The sequence below is a fragment of the Petaurus breviceps genome, unplaced genomic scaffold (genome assembly GCF_028583685.1).
Source record: "Petaurus breviceps papuanus isolate PSGF00001 unplaced genomic scaffold, PetGlider_PUasm1.0 38, whole genome shotgun sequence".
NCBI lineage: Eukaryota > Metazoa > Chordata > Mammalia > Diprotodontia > Petauridae > Petaurus > Petaurus breviceps.
The window spans coordinates 102,955,174-102,981,933 of NW_027186304.1; the positions used below are offsets into that span (position 1 = coordinate 102,955,174).

At 37.4% G+C, this 26,760-nt stretch overlaps 1 protein-coding gene across 1 annotated transcript; it reads right to left on the reverse strand.

Moving 5' to 3' along the window:
• Window positions 1-1,758: 1,758 nt before the first annotated feature.
• SERPINB7 (serpin family B member 7) lies at window positions 1,759-22,973 on the reverse strand. The gene is made up of 7 exons (XM_069100222.1): window positions 22,773-22,973; window positions 20,723-20,764; window positions 19,967-20,080; window positions 11,553-11,670; window positions 7,515-7,657; window positions 5,868-6,014; window positions 1,759-3,069 (listed from the first exon to the last, which is right to left on the reverse strand). The coding sequence occupies exons 1-7, from the start codon at window positions 22,938-22,940 to the stop codon at window positions 2,671-2,673; spliced, it is 1,131 nt and encodes a 376-aa protein (XP_068956323.1). The 5' UTR covers window positions 22,941-22,973; the 3' UTR covers window positions 1,759-2,670.
• Between the last annotated feature and the right edge of the window lie 3,787 nt (window positions 22,974-26,760).

The window sequence follows — 26,760 nt, forward strand, 5'->3', positions numbered from 1 at the left end:
ATGAGGGAAGCATGACTAATTTGTTTCGAAATATTCTTTGGGTTTTAGCGGAGTTCAAACACGATATGAATCAAATGTGTGATATATCATACAAATAAACTAAAACAACCTTAGATTCCATTGAGAGAAATAATTTTCATAATGACAGAAAGGAATGTTCTGGGATATTCTGCCCTGGCCAGGTTGCATCTGGAATATTATGCTCTGTTTTGATCACCTATAATATTAATGGGACTTAAAATCTTCCCTGCTCATCAATAGGTCTAATGTGGAGTCCATTAAAGGAAGCTTACTTAGGGTAGTCTTGCTTGCAGGAAGGATTTCACACCTTTTGCTAATTTCTAATTAGGCACTGAGTTAGGAGGGTAGTGATGCCTTCTGGTTCTGAGAAATGTATATATACTCTGAGTTGGTATTTGTGATTCCCTGCTCAGATTCTGAGTAGTCATATGTTCAGAGCTCCCTGACTGTTCAGATGTAAAGATTCTCTTTATCCATGAGTGTATGTAAAGTATATAGGTGATTCAGGAGGTCAGAACCCTGTCTACTGGTCTTTATTTCTCTGCTTGTATTTTCTCTGAAGTTCAGGGTGCTGACTTTTCCCCTTAACTAGTGAATGTAAATAAAAAAGATTGTTGACCCCTTAAACAGCTCTCTTTCCTAGTAAAGCAAATCTAAGAACCTGTGCTAGCAGCCATCCTGGGTATGCCAGTATAGTTGCTGCTATGCCACCTCGTGTTAAGAAGGACATTGATAAACTGGAAATCATGTATTAAAGAGTGATAAAGATTTCAAAAGATCACAAGCTAATGATATATAAGAATTGATTGTAAGGACTAGAGATATTCACTCTTGAGAAGAGAAAATGTAGCAGGGACATAATGGCTCTCTCCAAGTATTTGAGTATTCCTCTCCAAGGAAGTTTGATTTGATTAGCCCCAGAGTATAAAACCGGAAGGAGTAGGTGGTGGTTGTAGAGAGTAGTAACCCCCCATTTTGTGAACATCCCCCATCATAGGAGAGCTGCCTAGGAGAACTGCCCAAACCCAACAAAGCCCACCTAGGCAGCAAACCTGCCAAGGAAACCTGCCCAAACCTGCTACCTGAAGCCCATAGCCGCCCCCCCCCCCACACACACACACACTTCTGTTCAGTTCTTGAAATAGATTTGGGAACTTTCCAGTTGGGCAACAAACTGACCTCTAGGCAACAATCGTTAGGCAATGAACTGATTGCTACCTTTGGCCTTCTGTATTTTCCCTGCTCATGTAGCAACTGACTAAGTTGTAGTTTCCCCCTGTAAAAGCTATGTTATGATTTTTGTCTATATAAACCCTGAGATGTATATTCTCAGGGCTGCCTGATTTGGACACGTGACCCCTGGCAGTCCCCAGGTTAATTATGCTCCACAATTAAAACTTCATTTAAAATGCTTAATGGTCTCACTCACTGTCATTCATGTTACAACACAGAGTAGCACAAACAAATTCAGTGTGAGGAAGAACTTGGCTTTGCTAACAAAGTCAAGAGAAATTGAAATTGGCTGCCTGAGCAGAGAGTGGGGTGCACCCCACTTAGAAATCTTTAAGCAAAAGCTAGTTGGCTACTTGGTAGGGATGTTGTAGAGACAATTCTGGATCAGGTACCAGTTGGATTAGATGGTTTGGGGGTCCCTTACCATTGGGAAATTTATGATTCTATGAAAATTCAGAAAGCAAGTTTATTCTATGAAATACTATTATCCCTTCACCCAGTCAAGAGAGTCCAATGATTCTTTATTCTGGTAAATGAAGCAAATCTTATTAACTAGAGAATATATCAAACAAGACATTTTGAAAATATCAACTAGCAATATACTGAATGAAATGAGAGAAACAACATGATTTAATTAATGAACATGAGTATTAGGAAAAAAGAAAACAAAAGAATATATACAAGTTAAGTCCTCCACATGTTTCATCTAGTAAGAAGAGACAAATAGCCATCACCTTAAATATATTTATATATGGGGATATTTTTTTGTTCCCATTTTTTAAAAAAAGCTATGATCTGGTAAATTTCAATTTACACTTTAGAATTATGAACTAGAGTAGCTATGTTAAAGAGAATTCTGTCATAATCTCAGGTTAGCAAAATAAAAGTTGTACCTTAGACTTATTTAAAGCCACATGCATTGGCTTTCTAGAATATTTATAATCCAATTAGAATACCTGTAGCATGTACAAAGTTTAGGAAAATAACTTTAAAAATGTAGCTTCTCCTTTACTGCCTAGAAATTTACTTTGAACATTCCCATTACACTGATACACGATCCATTTTGGGAGACTAAAGAGAAACAGTGCATGGACGTGCATGGAGGTAAGAACAATAGTTGCCATTAGGGAGGCTACAAATGAAATGGATGGGTCAGAAAGTGTTCTGGGCAGTAATGAATCAGTTAGTTTGTGTGCTTGCCAATTTTTTTTTATTAAGTAATGAAACCAATGTTAGAAGAAAAGTAAAATAAGGGAAACACTGGACCCTCCCATGTGATTGTAATTCTGTCCACTTATGGTTCTTCCCTCATGAACCAGGGACAATTTAAGCAGGAAGTCATCATATGCACGCACATGCGCGCATGTACACACACACACACACATACGCACACACACACACACCATCCCCTAGATTTCAAGGGCATAAGACTTTGCCAGCGAACAAAATGATGTCATTCTTTCTGATGATAAATAGAAATGGGTGATCAGCCCTAAATAAAGCAGATTCTGGGAGCTGCTTTTCTACAATGACATCTCCAGTGGCAGATGCTGCCTCAGTGCCATCTTCAGTTATGTCTATATAGGATTTGTGCAGCATTTTTGATAAATACAAGCGTCCTCCTGAGGCAATTCCAGAAAGATCTGCTTTTGATTCATCAAAGGCATATGTCATTCCCAGAGCTTTTAAATATCCCTTGATTTGATAAGTTTCTTCAATCCTGATACGAGGAATAAACACTTCCACAGACTGCAACTTCATTCTTTTGGGGCTGGTCCAGTTCATTAAATTCCGATAGCTCAGTTTATTTTCAACCTGGGGAGAATTCAGAGGCCATTTAAATTAGGTACTGTATGAAACAACCAACTTCAAGACATAGTCATCACTATGATTTAGAGAACCAAAAAATATTTCTCAAGTGATGGGATTCAGGACAGATAAGGGATTGGTCATTTTCAAGAAAATTTTGACCTATGAGAGAGAAGCTGGTATATAAAACCCTAAAGAATCCATATCTAAAGCAATGCCTTATGATGAACTGAATACTAGATTTGAAGTCAGGAAGATAGGTTTAAATCTTGCCTCTAATACTTAGTGACCGTATCCTTCATACCTCTGGGTAAGTCATTTGGCTTTTCTGACTCTTAGGTATAAAATGTGTGCCTGGGTCAGGAGGAAGGGGAGAGTATGTGAGTCAAAGCAGGGGTTCCCCCATTCTCCTGCTCCTGAAATTTTATTAGCATTACTAACATACAGTAAAACTGACAGAAAAATTTCACCTCCTCTTCTTTCCCTGGCCCAGCCATAGAAATATAGCCCAAACCTGGGAAGAGGAGGAGGAGAAACAAAAGGTTGGGATAATTTAAAAACAAAAGCTATCATCCTCAGGATAATTGAAAGATACTTACAATTTTTGCCAGGTATAGAGGAGGAAGGTGTACATTTTTCCCCATATATTTGTAATCAAATATTGCATACATACTTTCCTTATAATATCTTGTTTCTTAATGGAATTTTATACTTCTTGAATTTCACTAGATTTCATGTAAAAGAAGTAATATTTATGTCACCACATGCAGTCTACATTTTAATAATAATTGTTGTTGTTCAGTCGTTTTTGGGTCATGTCTGACTGTTTGTGATCCCATTTGGGGTTTTCTTGGCAAAGGATACTTGCCATCTCCTCTTCCAGCTCATTTTACAGATGAGGAAGCTGAGGCAAACAGGGTTAAGTGACTTGTCAAGGGTCACACAGCTAGTAAGTGTCTTAGACCAGATTTGAACTCAGGTCTTCCTGAATTCAGACCTAGTGCTTTATCCACTGTGCCATCTAGCTGCCCCTAATGTTAGGTCCTATAAAAATCATATTAAGAGGGAGGATAATTGAGGGATCCTTGGAGGCAAGGTAAGTTAAGTAATAGGAGGGCAAGGTAATGGGTAGGCATAAAGTAGAGGAGTGAGGAGGGATAGGAAATAAGAGATACATATAAACATAAAAATAAAGATTAAGAGTAGAATCTGTTAGGGAAAGTATATGTTTATATATGTATGCATGTATGTATGTATATGAGTATGTATATTTCTATATATAAATATATCTATGCTTAATTGTAGCCTGGGGGAGGGGGGGGAAGAACAAGATAAAAAGTGCACAGTAGAGATCAAAAGAAAACCTACAAGGAAGCAAAGAAAAGATGGACAGCTCTCAACACAATGCACAGCATTTATTATATAAGCTTTTTTGAAATGGAAATTTATTGCTATATATTTTGAATCCTCTCTTACGTTCTGCTGTGCATGTGAAATGTTTTTTCTTTTCTTATTTTATATATGTGTTAATATTTAAGTTTATAATGTGTTTCTTTTTACATAATATAGTTGTTTTAGGATTTAAGTCTAAAATAAAAAGATTTTTAAATATTAAGAAAAACAGGATTTTAGTATTAAATGAATTTGATGTTACTGATGGAATCAAATCTTTTGATAAATCCAAGGCTAAGAATAAATACCTTCTGGACTGTCTGCTATTCTAGTTTAACAGTGCCAGTTTCTGACTCCATGAATGCAGATAATACACACACACACATATAATTCAAATATATACTATATGATAAATGGTCAAAGTATATTATTGAGCCCATTATAATAGTGACAAAATATTTCTCAAATATTTCCATTCCTCCTTGATTAAGAAGTAGACTAGAAAAACTAATCAACTTGGAGCCAGAAGATAGTGCAGACCTGGTTTCAATCACCAGTTCTGCTGCTTATTACCTCTAAACCTCCCTTCTACCTATCTAGAAAGGAAAAAAAAACTTGCACTATTTACTGCATTCTATTGTTATGGAAAAAATAACTTTTCAAACTGGGGACCAAAAATATGAACTACCCTTAGTATAACCAAAGACTCAGCAATTTCACCTTTACCTCCATTTCTTATTCTGTTTGTGCCAAGTAGGTTATTAAAATGGAACTGGATAAAAATGGACACCTCACAATACGGTGATTTTTGCATAGACATTACCTACAATCTAAGTTTGAAAGTCAGGGACCTAATCATATTATGAAATAGCAGTTCTCAAAGTAGCCTATGAACAATTGGGGATCCCCAAGACCTTTTTCAGAGAGTCTACAAAATCAAAACTGTTTTTATAATAGTACCAAAGGTGTTGTGATTTAGAAATTTATTATTAATTAAACATTAATTAAGATTAAATAAATATTATTAATATTTGTTAAATATTAAAAGTCCTAACCCAGATAAATAAAAGTTTTTTTGGAGTCCTCACTGTTGTTCAAGAGTGTAAAATGGTCAGGAAAGCAAAAAGCTGGAGAACCAATGGTAGATATCTAGCAATCAGCTAAAGAGTTAAAAGGGTTGGGTTTAAATCCTACCTCTGACACTCCCTGTGTCTCCTTGAGCAAGCTACTCCATATCCCTGGACCACAATATCTTCATCTTTAAGAGGTAGGGATTGGACTGAATGGCCTCTGAAGTCCTTTCCAATTTTAGACATATATAATTGTTTCTAAGTGAAAATAATTGATTGTGTCCCTGAAGAAGTCATTAGTCACTGATTTTCCTTGTATGTTCCACATTCAGCATAGCTTACCTCTGATAGACTGTTTTCAGGTAGTAGTATGTACATGCTTATTCCACCAACATATTTGAGCTCAAGGACCTGCATATCTGGGTCGTTAATGACAGTCATGTTAAACTTGCGCTCTTGATGCATGAGGTTCACTGTTTTCCCTGAGCACTGTAAAAAAAATGTAAATTATATGGTTGAAACCTTCTCTCTTTTATTCTTGGCAGAGTATAGTTAGAACACCTCTGAAATATTTGCTCAGTTTTTGATCCTCAAAAGACTTCTGTCATAAAATTACTATGGAACAAAGAAACAAAAGTGTTGTATTGTGCCATTATTTCTGTGATTCACTTCAATTTGAGAAACATTTATTAAATGTCTATGTGCACCAAAGATGGTGCACTAGACATACAAAGATAAAAACAATGATCCCCACTGTTTCAACATCAGGATGTTTAGTTTTACTTGGAAGAAAAACTAAGCAAATATAAAATATATAAAAAATAAAACCAAAATAATTGGCAGGGGGAGGGATGAACAACTAGTATAATTAGAAAGGTCTATTGTGCCTATCCATTTGTCATAAGCCTAGAAGGAAGACAGGAATTCCAAGAGAAGGAAATGAGGAGGGAGGGGTATTCTGGGTATGGAGGGCAGCTTATACAAAGGGACAGAGGCAAGAAATGGAATGTCATATACAGGAAACACAGGAAACAAGGCAGTTTGGCTGGAATGCCAAGTATGTGAGGAGTACTGTGAACTTGGTGAATAAAGATAGGCTAGAATGTCAACTAAAATGACTAGATTTGACAATTAAGAGATTGCTGGAGACTTTGGAAAGGTCAGTTTCACTCTATGGGAAGGATTGGTAGCTAAATCATAAAGAGTTGAGAATTGAGTTGGAAGTGAAACAATATAGACAGGTGTTTTTCGTTTTTCCCTAGGAGTTTGATTATGAAAGGGAGGAGAGACATATGAAGAAAGTTTGAGGGGATAATGGAGTTAACAGAAAAATTGTTGTTGTTTTTTAAGAATGGGAGAGGATTGTACATACTTGGAGACAGAACAGAAAGAGGATGTGGAAAACAAGAAACAGAATGGGAGAGGGAGGCACGGAGGGTGGGGGAGAGAGGAGAGAGAGAGAGAGCTCGAGCGATTTAGGTAGAACAAGAGAGAGAGAGAGAGAGAGAGAGAGAGAGAGAATACTCCCATATTCTAACTCCTTTAAAATATAATCAAATGCCTTGAAGAATTATAATTTTCATTCTTTGCTACACAGAGTATAAGTTCAATTAGAAAAAAAGGGTATATTCTAATCTAAGTTTATTTCTCTTTCCAAAATGCCCCAGAACCTTGTAGAGTGGTCAATAGAGAGTAAATGATCAGTAAATTTGGGGGGGGGGTTATTGTTGCCTTGTTTTTAAATATAGTATTTTCAATGAAAAAATATATTTTCCCTCTTTCCCATCACTTGTAAATTTTTGTTAAATGAATGAACATTTTAGAGTACAGAGTTGTATAATTTGACACTACAAACACATGACTTCCTGATTTGGGTAATGCAGAGAAAATGTGAGCTTTCACTGACTGAATACAGTGCTTGTATAACCGCAGTTTTTCACTAAGGATAAATATGCAAAGGCATCATCCACATAATAGAAATTCACATACCTTGGGGGACTTGAAACGGCAAGTTATGGTTTCACTTTTAGTGAATGCACCATCCCATTTCCCTTTGAAGTATACAGCATTCAACAGCACCATTACTGATGAAGAGCTAATGCTACCCACTGGACAGATATCCTTGATTTTGCCTTTTGAAAAACATTGAGGAAAAAGTAAGTATTTTTGTTTTTAATACAATAATAATACTCAACAAGATAAGATTTTTTTCAATAAGATAATAGAACTTTTTAGTAAGTCTCCTCAGACCTCATCTTAGTGCAGTTCATGGTCATTACAATATCTGAAATTTCAGCTGGTTCCATTCATCTGAAAAAATGATGAGGAAATATTTCTTGGGTCATCAGGAACCTTCTAAAATGTTTGCAATCTCAAATTATGAATTTAACAGCTTAATAAATGCAATGAGTCACATTTATATAGTTGTTTATCATTACAAGGTTGTTTTATACATCTGATCTCTTTTGAACCTCAGAGTCACTTTATGAGGTAGGAAGAAAGACTATTATTATACTCATTTGTCATAGGATGACCAAGCTTGGTAGATACTTGACTGAAGGGTGGAGTAGAGCAGGGTTGAATCCCAAAAGAGGAATCAGTCCCTGCTAGGAATCAGTCAATAGAAGGACCATTATAAGAAGACACAAAAGATACAAGCAGTAGTGTTCATCAATTTTAGATTCATGAATAGGGAGTAAGGGAGAGCAAACATACTGGAAAGAGGCAATATATTCAACAAACATTAACAGGACTCTGCTATGTGCTGAACACTGTACCTAGGCTGGAAAAGATAAGATCAAGAAAACAAATTTCTTGCCCCTCAGGATCTTGCAAGGTAATATTATTTTATTAAATGCCTGGGCTAAATTCACAGACTTATCAAGACCCAAACCATTACTGATATTTGCATGAGTAGTAAAGAAAAAGCAATCAATATGGAGTTTGTAGATTGGGCTGCACGAAATCTAAGAAACTGCAGGCTACTTTTAATAACCTTGGGTAATTCCTTGAAATAAAGGCCCATCTTTTTATCCTCAATCATCTTCCAGTGATGTTGTGTGGCTATGAGTCATGGAATACAACCCTCTCTAAAGAATTATGGTTGTGAGTCATCCAAAGGGAAATGGAGAAGCACAAATTGGATCCAATTCATTACCAAAAAAGAATTTCTCTGCAGTAGTGAAAGAGTATCATCAGTGAGTTATATGATCAAGAAAAATATGTAAGTTGGCCATACAGGGAGAGCCAGTAATGTCTGCTGGACAGCTCCCATGTTCTACCGGTAGCCAGAAAATATCAAGACATTTAGAAGAAGCCCCCTATTATGTTAGTGAACCTTCTATGGAGGTTAAGAGGTTGAGTCAAAATCTTAAGGATTTTAAGGATCACGGGCTGTGATAGTAATGGCAATTAAAGATTCCCCTGTATTGGCTTGGTTTTCAAATTGATTGTATTAAAACCCAGAGTTTGTTAATCCCACCTGTGGGATGGGCTTGTTGATGTGAAAAGAAAGTCCTGAAGTGGGAGGAGCTGGTGACGTAGATTTGGAGAGACACTGGAGAGAGGCGGAAGATCTTTTTTGGAAGCAGCACCTCGTGGAGAGAGAGAGAGACTAAGAGAATTGCTGGTGGCCGCTTTGAATTGCCCTGGACTTTTGAGACCTGCCCCCTGAGCTGCCAAGGACTGAGGAGACATGGCTGTTTTGCTGGTACTTTGTCTGTCTGTTTTGATGTTATTTTGCCAGATTTGTCCACTGGTGAAAGACTGTCCTGTTGAAGAAGTCCTGGAACCTGGCATTTGGTTAAGAAGGCCTGAGACTGTCCTGCAGACAGAGAGTGAATACTGTCCACTGGTGAGGGACAGTACTGTTGTTGCAGGGGTCTGGAGACTGTCCTGCAGACAGAATGAATACTGTCCACTGGTGAGGGACAGTACGCTTGTTGCAGGGGTCTGGGAGCCTTTCTGTTGGTTCAGAAGCCCTGAAGAAGGATTTTCTTGTTGTATGTTTACAGAAATCCTGGGAGAGGGCTTTGCTAATGTGTTCAGGGGTTCTAGGGCTGTTCTACAGACAGAGGATAAATTCATGAAGGGACTGGCAATGTATCTTATGGCCTTGCTAAGCCTTGTCTCTCCAGGAACTAAGATTGCTGAGAACTTGCCTCGTGTCAAGATGAAGAAAAGACCTCCATTTGGGTATTAAGTGCTGTGTTTAAACTTGATGTAACTCTGGGGTAGATTATTTAATCACACTTAGTAAATGCTGTATTTTGAATGATGTCATGTTTTGATCTTCTCTGTTCTGGGTTTGTTACTGAATAAAATAGAGAGCACCTATGCTGGTATTTTGAACCTGGGAAGTTGCCTTTCCTTGGCATTACATTACACGGGCCTAAGAGTCAAAGAGAATGAGGAAACTTAATAATCTGCATTACTGAAGAGATTATCCGCATGAGTGAGATCATAGGTCTATCAAATCATAAAAATGTGTTGTGAGGAACTGAGAATCTTGCACTCTCTTATTTAACTATGAACTCTAGTACTTAGCCAACTGTGAACAGACAACCAGATGATTCCTGGGGGAGAAACAAGCTTATATTCTGCCCATCTTTTTTATTTTTATGAAGAGAGTATATCGAAGCTATCCCATAGCTAATGACCAAATTCTAGTTAATGTCCAGAAGAGGTGAGGAGGGCAAGCAAGTTAATTCATTCCACCTTTCTTCCCAAGGCCAATTTTATATTTATGCTTTAAAAATTTGTTTTCAAGAAATACATGCAATATTTCTTATTGCAGTTTCAACCACACTCACTTTGCCAAGGGCCGAAATTAAACTGAAAAACCTTGCTTCATTAAAGGAATGAAGAATTTTTAGAAGAGAAGAGGGGGAAAGGATAATGTACAGAATGTCTAATCAATCTTCTCTCCCAAATAAATTGAAAGTGTCTGAAATAAAGACAAAACCTGCCAGATAAAGTTCTTAAGATCCCTTTTCTGAGACATCTTTCTTGAGACGTCTCTATCATGGCTAATAGTTGAACTTTGTTCAAAGTGCAAGATTAAGGTCCTTTTAAAAACTGTACAACATGGCTAGGAGGAATCAGTTCAGAAGGAGATACAGGACAAACAAGACAGCTTTAAAAGTAGAAAGTTGAATTTATGATATACGTGTATGTCAGCTCATCCTATCTTGTTTGTACATAGTTATTTTCATGTTGTTTCCTTCATTGTCTCCTCCATTGGACTATGATCTGCTTGAGAGCAGGAACTGTCTTTCTTTTTCTTTCTCTTTTTTTTGTATCTCTAGTACTTAGCACATATAAGTGCTTACTAAATCCTAATTGACTGACTAAAAGGAAGCCGTACATAGGCAAGATTTGCAGCTTCACATTCAATTATATTTCACTATTTTAATTTATATGGAAATGCTTTGGGGAGAATATTTATTAAATGCAAATTTTTTTAAAATGTAAGTTCTTTTTGTTTACATATAAAAAAAAGAAAGTAATTTTACCCTTGGGTGTTTTGCAAGAGCACAATCTCTTGGTTCATTTCTCTAAGAAATCGAGTTCATATACTCAATCACAAATTAATCCCAGGTTCTCCCTTGGGTAAGCAAGCCAAAGTTACATATAAACATTAAGATCTGAATTAAACCAAGAAGTTTCTGTCATGGATAAAAGAAACCCCCTTCTTATCCGCAGTAGTTAATACTGTCATTCAGCATCACTGAACTATTTTACCTGTCTTTATTTCCCTAGTGCTTAGCACAGTGCCTTGCACATAATAGGTGCTTATAAAACCCTGATGACTGGAAATGTTAAAATTCATCTGACTTTGATTGGGCTCTCTTTTTAACTTTGAGACTTGCATGAGGCTTAAAGAGATTAAGTGCCTTGCTGAGAGTCACAAGACCAATAAATGTCAGAGCAGGAGTGTGCACAGCTGTATTCCTGACTCCAACTCCAGCACTGTATCCACTATGATATTCTGGCTTGCTTGATTGATTAAAAATGTTTTACACTTACCATTTGTTTGATTCTCTATCCATTGGTTAATCTTATTCCTGGTTTCTTCTACATAGTTTGTGAAGTCAACACGATCTATTTTGGCATTATATAAGCTTCCAGCACATTTTAAAAAATTCTGAAATAAAAAATATCTCATATTAACAGAATAATCACCTGTATATAGTATAAACGTGAGCATAGATGTTCATAGATGGTTGTGCCTACACACCCCTTGAAGAAAAAAAAGTGATATTTTGTCTCATTTTATATTTTTATTTTAAGCAAAATTTAGTTGCAATTTTCTCTAAATATCCAATTAAGTTTTCATGAATGTCCTTTATCACTGAGTATTCAATAACTTCACCTTTAAAAAATAAAAATAGAAATCTTTTGGAGTATCCCTAGCAGAATGTATCATATGGTGTTATATCCATTAAGTACAATAAACAGGGGAATTAAATCTGAAAAAAAAAGCTAATAATTCTTCTCAGACAGACCTATGTCTGTGCCCTGTAACACTCTACAGTTTCTTAGAGAAAACAAAACAAGTACATTTCCAGATCTGGAAACAGAATATTTGCAAATGTGAATGATACAATGGCAGCATATACTCAAGGAAGAAGCAGTGTGCCATAGTGGGGCAAGACCTCATCTTAAAGACTACAAAACCTGAATTCAACTCCTGCCTCTGACATATGCTGGCTAGGTGAACTGGACATGTCATGTAACTCCTCTCCAAAGACTGCCAGAACAGTTGTAGATCAACATTGGTAGCAGGAGCTAACTATACCAAGGAAATAACAATTCACTCCAAAAAGGATTTTTCTTTTCCCCAAGGAAAATGCATGGGATTTTTCTACCTCATTAATCAATAATGAGGCAGGAAAATTAATAGGAAATTCCTTACATTATCTCTAACATTAGATTAGCTTTATTCAGGGATATTGGGGAAATTCTCACTCAGGTGTTTAACACAGCTATTCTTGCAAACACCCTAACCTCCCAATTCCTCAGCCTCCTCAGATTCCACAACCTGTTCCTTCTCTCTACCTCAGCCAAACATAGGGATAGTTATAGACTAGATTTTATGGTAACCCACAAAAGTCCTGCTTCCTTAATTAGAGAGCCTGTCACTGCTCTGCCTGATCTAAATTTCCTGTAGTCTATCCCTTCCTATACATTACCCCTCCTAAATCTATTCTTCCTTCTTGTGGAAACTTCTAATCCCTCTACTATCCAGCTATTTCTCAGGTCATTATCCTTGCTCTGCTTTCACTTGCTTTTCTTCCCTTTCTAGTTAGCCATTTCAACTATGCCTTATCCTTTACTCTGGAATCTCTCTTCCTTTTCCTGCACCATTTATCTTTTGTCAGATCTCAGCCCTGGATTAGTTCCACTCTTTACCTCCTCCACTTCCTCCTAATCAAGGGTTGTTCAATATGAGCTAGAACAGAGGTTCCCAAACTTATTTGGGCTACCACCTCCTTTAAAAAAATTGCTCAGTACCTCCCCTAGAAATTTACTTTCTTTACTCTTTAATAGGTTTTTTTTAACTTGTATCATTTCAAAAAATATAAAATTTCTTTTAAAATGATACATCTTAAATTTAATAATTTGTTGTAAATTTGTGGTTTTTTTCTTGCATTGAAATTTTGATGATGCAATGTTGTGTCAAGTAACTGTATAGCATCATATTGTAAACAAGTCATTGCATTCACATAATCCTGCAGATGCATGTTGGACTTCCCGACAATGCACACTACATGCTCTCTTGCCAACACTTGCTTCTTAAGACCTGTCAGCAGACTTGATGGCTGATTGGTTATAACTGACATTTTATGTATTTGGAAAATATTGTAATCACTATTGCTTTAACTCTGTTACACAACAGATGAAACTTTTACTAACAGTTTTTCAAAATTTTCTCATTTTTTTCTTCTTTCTTTATGCTTCTACCATCCCCTTATTTTTATTCTATCCCTCCCAAATGCATTCGAGGCTACTACCACCCCTCTGGATTATTCCAGCACCCCCCCATGGGGCAGTATCATCCACTTTGAGAACCTCTGAGGTAGAGGAATTCACAAAACCCTGATGACTGAAAACTAAAATTCATCTGACTTCAGTAGGGCTCTCTCTACAGCACAGCAATCCTTTTATTCTTCCCAAAATGATTCTTTATCTCACTCCCTCCTCACACTAGAAGCTATTCTAGACCTTCTATTCATTCCTATAATCTACTGCACCCTCCCATCCTAATTTATTGAGAAAATCAAGGGCTATTCAATGTGAGCCCTGTCTTCCCACCCTCTTCATCTCAAAATCCCTTGACATCATCCCTCACTTTCTCCAAATTTCTGGTAATGAAGCACACCTTAAATTTGCCAAAACCAACATGTCTACATGAGCACTTCTTAATCTCATGTCCTCACATCTTTTTCAACAGATTGCAAATTTAATCATCCCACAATCTCAAAACTTCAACCTTTCCCAGTCTAATAGTTCTTTCCCTCCTACTTTAAACATGCCTCAAACTCCCTCATTCTTAGAAAATATTCACTACACCCTTATATCCTTCCAAACTATCATTATAGATCTTTCCTCCCTTTATCAGAAGTTCTAGAAAAAGTTGTCTACACTCAATATATTTATTTCCTCTCCTCGCCTTCACTCCTCAACCCTCAGCAATCTAGCATCCAACTTCATCAATCAATCAAATTGCTCTCTCCAAAGTCTCCATCAAAATTAATAAGTCTGACATTTTCTTTGACTTTGTGCTGTTTTCTGCACTGTTGACCACCATCTCCTCCTAGACACTCTCTCCTCTGTGGGTTTTGAGACACTACACTCTTCTGGTCCTTTTTATTTATATGACCATATCATTGTCTCCATCTATCTATCTATCTATCTATCTATCTATCTATCTATCTATCTATCTATCTATCTATCTATCTATCTAAAATGCCCTTAATATAGGTATTCCCTACAGTCTCTTCTGGTATTTTTTCTTCTCTTTTTTTCTTTCTTTCTCTTCTTTTTTCTCTTCTCTGTCCTCCTCTCTTCTTCTTTTCTCTTCTCCTTTCCTCTTCTCTCCCAGTAACTGCATCAGCTCCCTCAAATTTAATTAAAATGACTCACAAACCTAACTATCTAGCCCCAGTTTCTCTGTCCTAAGCTTCAGTCCTGTATTACCAATTACCTTATTAGACATTTCAAATTAGATGTTTACAAGGCATCTCTCATTCAACTTATTCACAATTGAACCCAGGATATTTTATAAAATATCCCTTTCTTCCAAACTTGACTATTTCTGTTTAAGGCACCACCATTTTTCTGGTCTCCCAGGCCCATAATTTTGCTGTTGTTCTTAATCCTTCACATTCCCTCACATATCCAAACAGTTTTTAAATCTTGCCATTTCTCCATCTTAAATATCTCCCACATCTGACTATTCTCTTTTCACTATTTACATTGTGTCAGATCCTCATTTTCTTTCACTGAGATTATTGCAACAACCATGTAATGTGACCCCCCACCTCAAGTCTCTCTCTCTCTACTCCACTGAGTCCCCCATAATGATCTTCCTTAAAAGCAAATTTGGCTATACCACTCTTCTATTTAAGCAATATCTCAATGCTGTCTATAGGATAAAATGTAAGCTCCTCTGTTTACCTTTTAAAATTCTTCACATCATTTCTTTCCATTCTTTTTTTATATAATATACCCCTGCCATACCCTGTAATCCCACTAAAGTGGCCTTCTCTATGTCCCTCACACATGACACTACATCTCCCATCTTTGTGACCTTGCTTTGGTTATCCCTCAAACCTGGAATGTGCTCCTAATTGATTCCCCATCTTCCCATCCTTAACTCTGCCTCATAAAATCACTCTTTTCTTCCCAGATATAACTCATGGCATCGCTTTCTATGCAAAGCCATTATTTTTTTTTCTGTCTTTTTCCCTTTTTTTGGAGGGGAAAGGGCAAAGCAATTGGGGTTAAGTGACTTGCCCACAGTCACAAGGCTAGTAAGTGTGTCAAATATCTGAGGCCAGATTTGAACTTAGATCCTCCTTATTCCAGGGCCGGTGCTCTATTCACTGCATCACCTAGCTTCCCGCAAAGCCATTATTGATCCATCTTTCCTCTGAAACAACTTTGTTTTTAGCTAGTGTGTTGTATACTTATTCTCTTAAAAAATTTTTTTTCATATATACTTATTTGTGTCTTTACTGTATCCCCAGTTAGAATGTAGGAACCTTGAGAATAGGGGGTTTCATTTTTGTTTTTGTATCTCCAGCTCCTAGTACACTACCTGGTACATAGGAGATGCTTCATAAATATTTACTGATGGATAACTGTAGATCCATGGATCTACATATCTGGTAGCCTAGATTTTCCAGGACAATCCCAATTTCAATAAAAGTAAATATACTTTTAACAATGTCTTCCAAAAGGAATACCATCTGTAAACTTATGTGGTCTGATCTGGGGATTAGAAAATCTGGTCCCTCCACCCATTGGCACAGAAAAGAGAAACTCTGTGCTCTTAGATGGGTTCTGGAGATCATCCAATTAAGGAATACCATAGCCCAGGCCTAGATCCCCAGACTTCTGGGGTTGACAGGGCTCAATTCAAAGAGGAAAAGATGGAAGAACCCTCTAAATATGCCTTTAGAATGTTGCGTAATCTAGAAATGGTGTTTACTGTTTTGCAAATTCAGTTATCAAACAACTCTGGGTACTGAGTCTTGTTATAATGGTGCTTTGCTAAGTGAAATACTAGACAATTTCATTCTGACCTATTGAATTGTAGTTATATTCTAAAAATTCGGCTTGTTTTCAGAGACTTCATTCCCACTCCTTCTATCCAGAAAAGGGCATTCATTTAGGCTTAGCACTCAATCTTTGAGATCATGTGACTTCTTAAATAGTATATAATAACCAGTCAGTTTGTTTTTTAAAACTTATTAAGATATCTTCAAACCACATTCCCAGGATTCTTTCAGAGACAGGTGTTGATATTTGTACTGCTTAATTTCCCATCTCCTGTTTGTCTAGTATCAGATCCTGAGATGTGATTGACTGTGGCAAATTATTATTTTCATTGCCAAGTAAAGTTTTTTAAACCAAAGTCATTACCTCCCATGCCCTCAGGAAAGGTGTGTCTCTTAGACAATAAACTTAGATTTAACCCAAGTGGTTTCTGAGAGGGAAGCTTGAAGCTTGGCACCTTATTATTATTAACAGGGTGTGTAGTGTATTTTATCTCCCTTCTCTCCCAGACCCCCCACTGTGTCCCCATCATTGATCCAAAGCTGAGAGAAAAAGTTATCCCAAGAGAGAAAAGAAGAAAGCCTCTGCCACAAACATAAATCCACTTTTTAAACTGTCATTAAAATGTCACTGGATCTCAAATTATCAGTTTCTGATTCAGTAACCTTCTCTCCTGAGAACTCTTTTCCACATCAAACCTAGTGAGTAGGAAGAAAAGGATGTGACGAAAGATTATGTTCTTGGTACAAGTAGTAATGAGACCAATGATCAGGTTATATATCTCCTCCTGGTTCCATTCCATCTCCTGTCTCCATCCCTTTACATAGATGGTCCCCTGATCATGCTTAAAATACATTCTTTCCTCACCTCTTCATCTCAGATTCCTTCAAAGCCATAGCTCAGGCTCTACTTGCTAAATAACACTTTTCTTTATTACTCTCCTTGTTTCTGCTTTTTTCCTTGTGAAATTACTTTTTTATACATTTGAATATAATTTCATATTGACTCAACTATACATGTGATGTGCCCTCCCCCACACCCTCAATGGAATGTAAGTTCCTTGAAATCAGGGACTGTTTCTCTTTTTTGTTTTCCAACCATGCCTGGAGATCCATCTTTAGTGTTCCTTTAGAGTACACTAAATTACCTTTCCCCTTCCATATGGCTCAAGTGCTTTGCCATATTAAGTACTTTATAAATGCTTGTTGAATTGAGTAAATTTTCAAGGTTCCCTTGTTTCATATGGAAGGAATTTGTAAAGGATCAGAAAAAGGCTTTAAATGAAAAGCAAATATAACAACAGTTCCCTTTAAAGTCAAATTTAATGGTTTGACTGTTTTCCATGTCACTGTTCTACTCTGGAGAAATGAAGGATTGACTTGGTCAATTTTTTAAAAAGCACCAATAGGGTGGTTAGGCAGAGCAGTGAATAGAACACCAGCCCTGGAGTCAGGAGGACCTGAGTTCAAATCCAGCTTCAGACACTTAACACTTATTAGCTCTGTGACCTTGGGCAAGTCACTTAACCCCAATTGCTCTGCCTTTCCCCCTCCAAAAAAAAGTATATATTCTTTTTAAATGTGTGGATTGAGTAGATGCTATATTTATTAAGTAGTTTGGGAAGAAAGTGTGGGTGTGGGCCTCCTATTTTCTGTCCCTGACTGAGCATTAGACACATCTGTGTGTCTGTCCACTGTGATATCTTTTGTATTTAGTCAACTTCCTATTTCAAGGAATTCTATAGGGCTCTGTATCATTAGTCAGAGTTGTGGCAGGAAGTGGTTCCCAAAATTCCTTCATGGGCCTCTTTTAGGAGAAGCAAAATAAGCGGCCTAGTCCTCAGTCATTTGGCAATTACCTTGAGAAGAGGAATTGATGCTGAGCCAGAGTACAAACCCTTGAGTGCCAAAGGCAATAATAATTGGGTGAGTTAAAGGGGGTTGGGGCAAAGCAGGCATTTATTAAGCACCTAGTATGTGCTAGGCATGGACAACTAGGTGGTGCAGTGGATAGAGTGCCAGGCCTGGAGTCAGGAAGACCTGAACCCAAATCCAGCCTCAGACACCTACTGGCTGTGTGATTCTGGGCAAGTCACTTAACCCTGTTTGCTTCAGTTAGCTCATCTGCAAAATGAGCTAGAGAAGGAAATGGCAAACCACTCTGACATCTTTGCCAAGAAAACCCCAAAATTGGGTCAGGAAGAATCAGACAAAACTTAAAACAACTCAACAACAACAACAAAAAATGTTCCAGGGGCTGTGGGAAGCACTTTGCAAATATAATCTCATTTAATTCTCACAATAGCCCTGGGAGAAATGTGCTATTATCATGCCCATTTTATAGTTGTGGCAAGTGAGGCTTACAGAGGTTAAGTGACTTGCCCAGAATCACAGAGCTGTCTGAGACTGGATTTGAACTCAGGTCTTCCTGACTCCAAATCCAGTGCTTTAGAAGATGTGAAAATAAAGGTCAAGAAAGAGGCAAAGTAAAATTTTGGAGGTGCCTGAGAAATTAATTGGAGAGTTTGAAAATGAAACAAAATCTAACCAACTATAGTCACTACATATTTATTCAGGTAGACATTACTTATCAAATCATTTTTAGCTATCAAAGAAATAAATGTTGTTAAATAAGCTTCTATTTCTGGCGTCCTGCTGTTCCATTCTCTTCTGAGCATCACAGCAAGAAAATATTTCCATGCTAGAAGGGTCAGAGAAATTTTAGGGGCTAGATTAACAATCCTTGTGATATTCAAGTCTGCAGCTGGGGTGATGGGAAGAGTAACTTGGAGAGCCACACCTACAAGCCCATCTTCCAGTGTTTCTTTAGACTTCATTAAATACCTTTAACTTTCCATATGACTCAGAGAGCGAGTATAATCCTTAGAATTGTGCACTAAATAACAGTAAATCACTTATCTACAGGGTATCTTAAAGCTCCTAGTGGAATTTTAAGCCTGAATAGATTAAGCTTTAACATACTATTCAGAGTGTTCCAAAAGTCTTAGTGTAAAGTCTTGATAGTTGTTAAAGTTTATAAAGTATTTTTTTCCATAATTTTATGAGGTATGTGGTACAGATATTACTATCCCCATTTTACGGATGAGAAAAGGAAACTCCAGGAAGTTAAATGGAATACCCAGGCTCATACAACTCAAATGCCTGTTTTCTGGCTTCAAAAGAGCTAAACCAGGGGTCACATGTGGCCTTCTAGGTCCTTGGGTATGGCCGGCCTTTTGATTGAGTCCACTGTTTTACGGAACAAATCTTTTTATTTAGAGGATTTATTCTGTGAAGTTTGGATTCAGTCAAAGGGTCTCACTTGAGGACCTAGAGAACCACATATGGCCTCAAGGCCTCAGGTTCCCCACCCCTGAGCTAGGTAGTACAAGTATGATTCTTCCCATTTTACTGATAGAGTCTGAGGTTGAGAGCTGTTAACTGACTTGCCCATGGTCCCAAAATTTAAGTCACTTCTCTTGACTCAAGCTCCCGAGTTCTTTCCATGTAAATTTTCTAGAACTAACTATGAATAAGTACCCAAATTATCACACAAATAACTTGTTAGCCAAAATAATGATTATGATGATGATGATGATGATGATGATGATGATGATGATGATGATAATCTGTTAAAGTGAGAACATCTCAGCTTACCTGTTGAAAATCAAATATCTTTTCTGCAAACAGACCGTTGGCTATTTTGAGTTCATATTCATCTCTTGATGCGTTTATTTCTGAGAGAAGTGTTTTCATCTGAGATTGGAGTCCCTGGGTGTTGTCAGATTGTAATTAAAAAGATAAAGACAAGTAGTTAATTTTTTTCCTGGAATTGGAAGATGCACTTATGCAAATAACCACATATAGTTATAGGATGCTACTTAAGGGTGGAAACACTTTCCTGGAATTATTAAACAATAGGACCTCATATACATACATACATACACACAAATATATATGTATATACATATATATGACCATTAAAAATCAATATTGAATTCAACATGAATAAGGTTAAGGTTGTAATCCGCAGTTTGGATACAATTGCTATGCTCAAATTTACAAAAACCCCAAAATGCTGAAATAGTTAATTTTGCCTTTGCAATGAAGAACTGACATGTATATATGGCATTTTGCATAATTTTATTTAATCCTCACTTATAACAAGTCTGTGAATTATTGATTTTCAAACTTTATTTAAAAGATTAAAAAGAAAACCTTAGCAGAGGCTTTATCATTTAACTTAGAGAACTGAGAAGCAAACAAACAAAAAAGTCCTAGCCACATAGAACCAAAATTTCTGGTTGGGGAAAGAGGAGGAGGAAACAGATTTCTTCTAATTTAGTCACCCATCACATAACATCTTTCACTACTTCCAATGGAAATTTTTCTTTCAAAATGCCAGATGTTTACCTGAGAATCTGAAGATCCGGGGTCATTCTGAAGATGAAGCACCTGCAATTAGAGATGCAAAAATTGAAACAGTATTTCCTTAAAAGATGCTAACTCTCTTGGGAGTGATACACATTACTACAGACTGCCAAGAGGGTTTTTAAAATCAAAAATAAAAATTACCCTTTTCCAGTTAAAAGGTGCAGCAGAATCATAAGAGCTAGAAGTCCTTCCTAAGGTTAATAGCATCCTAGGGATCATTTCAATTTTACTTATGTATTTTTCCAAGGCATTTTTTGGGAGAAGACAGGGTGGAGGAGAAAGACACTGGGAAATTTCTCTACTACTGTCCATTTTATTAGGGGAGGATCTCAATATAATGTATGGGCTTTGTTTTTTTTTTGGTATCTTTACCATCTTTACCACCAATCCTACCTTCTACAACATCAGTGCCTCAGCCTCATTTCTTCATGTGTAAAATGATGGCGTTGGACCAGTTGGCCTCTGAGATACCTTCTAGCACTAATCTTTAATCCTGAGACTGTGCTTCTGTGACCTGTATTTCATTGACACCACCAGAGAACACAGTCTTAGACAAGCCTGAAATAATGTGCCAACAGTTGGCATCAGGTATGTAGCACTTCAAAGCTGTACTAGGCATGCCCAGTCAGAACAAGGCATTTCTGCAACCTCAGCAAGGTTTGACGTATATACCTTCCCACATTTGACCAGCATATTGAACCTCTGTGTGTTACTGTCAACCAGTAACATATATGAACTGATTAACTACAAACTAATTACCAGGAAAGTCAAATTGGCTGACATTAAAAAATATCAATACATAAAAAAATAATAAATGATTAAGGAGTATCACTCTTAACACTTCCAACTCCATGAGTGGCACTGGGTATGTGTCCATTCTGCTAACCTTTAGTCCTAGCTGCAGTATAATAGCTTGCATTTATGTGGCACTTTAAGGCTTGCAAAGTTCTATGTGTGTATGTGTGTGTGTGTGTGTGTGTCTGTGTCTGTGTGTCTGTGGGTGTGTGTATGTGTGTAATCTCACTTAATCCTTACCATAATCCTGTGAGATAGTTGCTATTCTTATTACCATTTTAAAGACAAGGAAACTGAGACTGAAGGAAATCAAATGACTTTCCCAGGGTCATGCAACTGGTAAATGTCTCAGGCAGGATTTAAATTTAGGACTTCTTGGCTCCAGTACCAATTCTTTACAAAAGAATCCAAGGTTTACTCTAGTCCTCTGGTTTTGTTGCAAGGGAAGATAGTTTTTAGGAGTTAAGGGAGCTTGACCTATGAAACCTGAGTTCCATTATCTTTATTTTAAGACATTATAGGATCAAGGCCTCAAGATCCAAAGCCTCAAGATCCAAAAATATTAGAGGAATCTAACTGAAGTAAAGTCACAGAAATTTCACACCATAATATAAAGTCATCTCAACATTCAGCAGGGCTCTGAAATCGAACAGCCACTTGATTTTTAGATGGTAAGCTTCTAAAAGGAAGGGGTGGCCCTCTCAGTCTGAGTACAGAGTCTGACTTAATGCCATGTATGTGTGTGCCTGTGAGGTAAATAAAAAACTTTCAGGTTTATGAGGGTGGCAGGAGAATAAAATGGGTTAGTATCTTTCTGGAATACATAATGATATGAGTGGCACCCAAACCATGCATCATATGGAAAACATCTGATGTCTCTTTAAACAAGGATTTCATTGCTTTTAAGATGAACCACATGTTCTTCTGCCTCCCTGAACTTATTCTTCACAGCCCCTGCATGAGGGAAGCAAACCTTCGATTATGAGAGATTCTATTAGATTTCTATCTTCCTCTTCACTTTACAATGAGTGCTCTGAAAGTAGTCCTTTTCCAATGAGACAAGTAAGCTATGGGGCTATAGGAGAATATGACATCTCTCCTTCTGCAGTTAGCTCATTTCCAATTAAATCATCCCTTGGGCACAGCGTTTGGGGACAAAAACAACAATGACAACAATTAGGGGTCCTGATCATGTCTGAAGGTACAAATGTGGATCTATATATCAGAAACTTACCTTATCAATCTGCTTTGCACAGTCACCTCTGGCACCCATCCGAACCAGGGAGAGAGCAAAGAAGAGACTTAGAGGAGAAAAGAAGACATTGCTATTTCCTTGATTGGTATTCATCTCTTTGAAAAGATCAAAGCAAAATTCTGCATTTGCTGCAGCAAGGTTGACCATTGTGAAACTGAACACAGCCTAAAGGGAGAAAAAAATGAAATTGTAAAAAAAAAAAAACACCATATAAATTAGCCCCAATGATACTTTTTGTTTATTTCCCTGAACCTCAATGTCCTCATAAGTAAAACATGTTTAGTATAAACAATGTTACTTATTTCACAGGGTTGTCTCAAAAATCAAATTTTATTTACACACACATATGTGTGTATACATATATATATATATCATTCTAAAAACCTTAAAGTGTTAGAAATGTCGATTATTATTACTACTTCTAATAAATAAGAAAGTAATGAAGCAATGCTATAACAAAAATGAGGGATAAGCTGAGCATGTTGACACCCAGCCATAATGATGGCAACTGAGGAAGCAGAGGCAGGCAGATCTCTTAAGTTCCAGAGTTCTGAGCTGCAGTGGACTATGTTGATCAGGTGCTCACAATAAGTTCAGCATTAATATAATGAGCCCCCCAGAATTGGGGAACCATTATGTCAAAGGAAGAGTGAGCCTTCCCAGGTCAGAAACAGAGTATATCAAAGCTCCTATCTCAGTCGGGAGTAGGATTGGGTTCATGAGTAGCCCCTTTATTTTCAACCTAGGCTAGATAGAGAGACCCACTCTTTAAAAAAAAGTGAGGGATAACAGATTGACAGGTGAGGACTACATGAGCATCCTTAAAAGACCTAGAGGAAAATCTTTAGCTGAATGGGTAGATCCTCTAAGTAGGATTAACTAAAAAATATGCATAAGAGAGTTCAAAGGGGTTGCAACCTCTGCTGGTAGGCAAAGTAGCTATAACCTGTTGTCATCATTATCAATCTTTGCTAGTATTTATATAAAGTTTTAAGGTTTATAAAACACGTTTTTAATATGATCCTCTTTTAGCATTTCAACAGCCCTGGGATCTAGATACTATTATTATCCCCCTTTGACAGAAGAGGAAACTGATGTATCATTGTCCAGAGGTTGACATACAATTGGATAGCCAGTACATACCTAGTATAAGTATTACAGATGAACAATGAGCTGGGCACAGAATAGGAGAAAGTGTGAGGACCTGATCACATATGGGGAAACTGCTCTGAATGTTTCAAAGTTTCTTCAAGTACAAGCATTTATTGTTTATGTCCCCCTTCTCTCCATTCACATAGCTACCATATTGGTACAGGCCCTAATTATCTTATGCTAGACAATTGCAATAGCCTTCTAGTTGGTCTCCTTGCCTCTAGTTTCTCCCCACTATAAGTTTTCCTTCATTCAGCTGCCAAAGTGATTTTTTCCTAAAGTACAACTCTGGTCATGTCACCACCACCCCAACTCAATACATTAGAATGTATTGACTTCCTATTACCTCCAGGATCAAATATAAAATCCTCTGTTTGGCATTTAAATGCCCTTTCCTACCTTTCCAGTCTTCTTACATTATATTCCCCTCTGTGTATTCTAAGATCCAGAGACAATGGCCTCCTTGCTTCTCCTTGCACATGACTCTCCATCTCCTGACTCAGGGCCTATTTACTTTCTGTCCTTTATACCTGGAATGTTCTCCTCCTCACCTCCTCTTCCTGGCCTATTTGCCTTCCTTCCTGACTCAATTCCATCTTCTCCTCTGTCCTCTTTCTCTTAGTACCTTTCCTCTGAAATTAGCTTCCATTTATAATGTATAGAAATATGTATAAAGTATAGAATATATGTGTAGACATATATAGACATACATGTGCACATTGTGTATATGTATGCACATTATATATAGCTGTATATGCATATTGTAATGCATAGAAATATGTATATAAAGAGATATGTGTACATATATGTATAAATATATAGTTTCTATATATATACACATAAACAATGTATAATGTACAATTTTCTGCATGTCTTCTCCTCCATTATAATGTGACTTCCATAAGAGCAGGGACCATGTTTTTATCTTTCTATATATTCATAGCACTTATCTAGCACAGATTAGATACCTAATAAGGGATTATTGACTGACTAACTATGAAGTCCTATCTTTTTAATACAAATGTTCTTGCAGCAATGTTGTATGGTTGTGAATATTATAGCACATTTTCTGATGATTCAAGCTGGTGGGTGACCCCAAGAGTAATGGAGAGATTTATGCAGTCATCAAGCAGTCTGCAGCAAGTTTCCACTGATAGCTTACATGTAAGAAATGGTGTCATGGATATCATTTCTTGATATAATGCCCCTCTCACTCTTTAGCCATTGCCCCTCTACAGAATATCTATCAGTTCTTTGATTTCCTGGAGGAGACCAAGAGTAGAGGATGCAAACAGAAGTGATGACCCACAGCAGCCAAGGAGGAAATGACTCATACAAAGACAGAGACAGAGAAAGAGATCCTTGGAGCAATCGAGGTATTAAGAATTTCTCTCTGCATCTGACTGGTCTTCATCTATGACCCACTATTGCATTATCAGTGAGATAGCTGTGTTAAGAAGCAGTCCGAGGACCCTCCCAGGAACAAGATACCAAACACAAAAGTGCTGGCCACAGGGACTTGTCTTTTCCTGAGTCACCTATATCCAAGGTTCCTGAGTCACCTATATCCAAGGTTCCTGAGTCACCTATTTCCAAGGTTCCTGAGTCATTAACCAAACGAGGGTTCTCAATTTTTTCTTTTTACATGGACTTCTTTTGATGTCTGGTGAAACCTATAGATGTTTCTCAAAATAAAGTTCTAAAATACAAAAAATAAAATATTTAGGATTACAAAGGAAACCAATTCTATTGAAACACATACATGCATACACACACATACATAGGTTCTGAACTGTGCCTTCTCTAGAACTAATGGATTTGACAATGTATATGATTGGAGGAGGCTGAAGTGTAGAAAAAACAGCAGACGTGAAACCTAATGGTGGATGTTTTATTATGTATTATTTGTTCTCATTATTTCACATTTAAAAAGTAGAGTATAGGGGCAGCTAGGTGGCACAGTGAGTAAAGCGCCAGCCCCGGAATCAGGAGGACCTGAGTTTGGTTCCGGCCTTAGACACTTAACACCCACACAAAAAAACTAGCTGTGTAACCTTGGACAAGTTACTTAATCCCAATTGCCCTCCAAAAGGCCAAAAAAAAAAGTAGAGTACAGCATGGGATACAGCATCTAATAATGGCTCTCTGTTGCTATCTGGAACTTATTTCATTATGCCAGGGCCAAAAGGCTTAGAGAAATACAGCAGATTCAGAGAGGAAGTCTCCTCTCTAGCAGGTGAAGGTTCAGAGCTGTTCTAAGGGAGGGAGATAGTATATGATAGAGGGAAGAGTAATAGCTCAAGAGTCAGTGGTGCAGGGTTTAAATCCTGCCTCTGACACTTCCTACTTGAAGCAAATCACTTATTCTCCTTGGGCCTCAGTTTCCTCATCTGAAAAGTTAGATAGTTGTTTAGATGCTCTCTGAGGTCCCTTCCAACTCTAAGTCTTAGAAAAATTCTCTCAGTTGCAGCCCTTAGACTAGAAAGACAATGCAGTCACCCAGGTGGAGGTAGAGCTGGAGGGATAAAAGGTTGTCCACTTTTTAAGAGCCCTAGAGAACCTGATACATCTTCCAATACTTTAGTTCAACAGATGAAAAGCTCAAACTCCAAGACGAATGTGGAACCTATTGATTCTTGTGGTTGAATAGGAAAGGGATAGTGACTATCAATACCTCATGATGACCAGATTAATATTAGAAAAAGAGGTGAGCCAGTCCTGTGAGGAGGATGGACAGCCCATGGCTAACTACAAAATGTGAAAAGGTCTGGAAGAGACATTTTAGCATATTGGATGGATCCTTGGTGGAGGATGG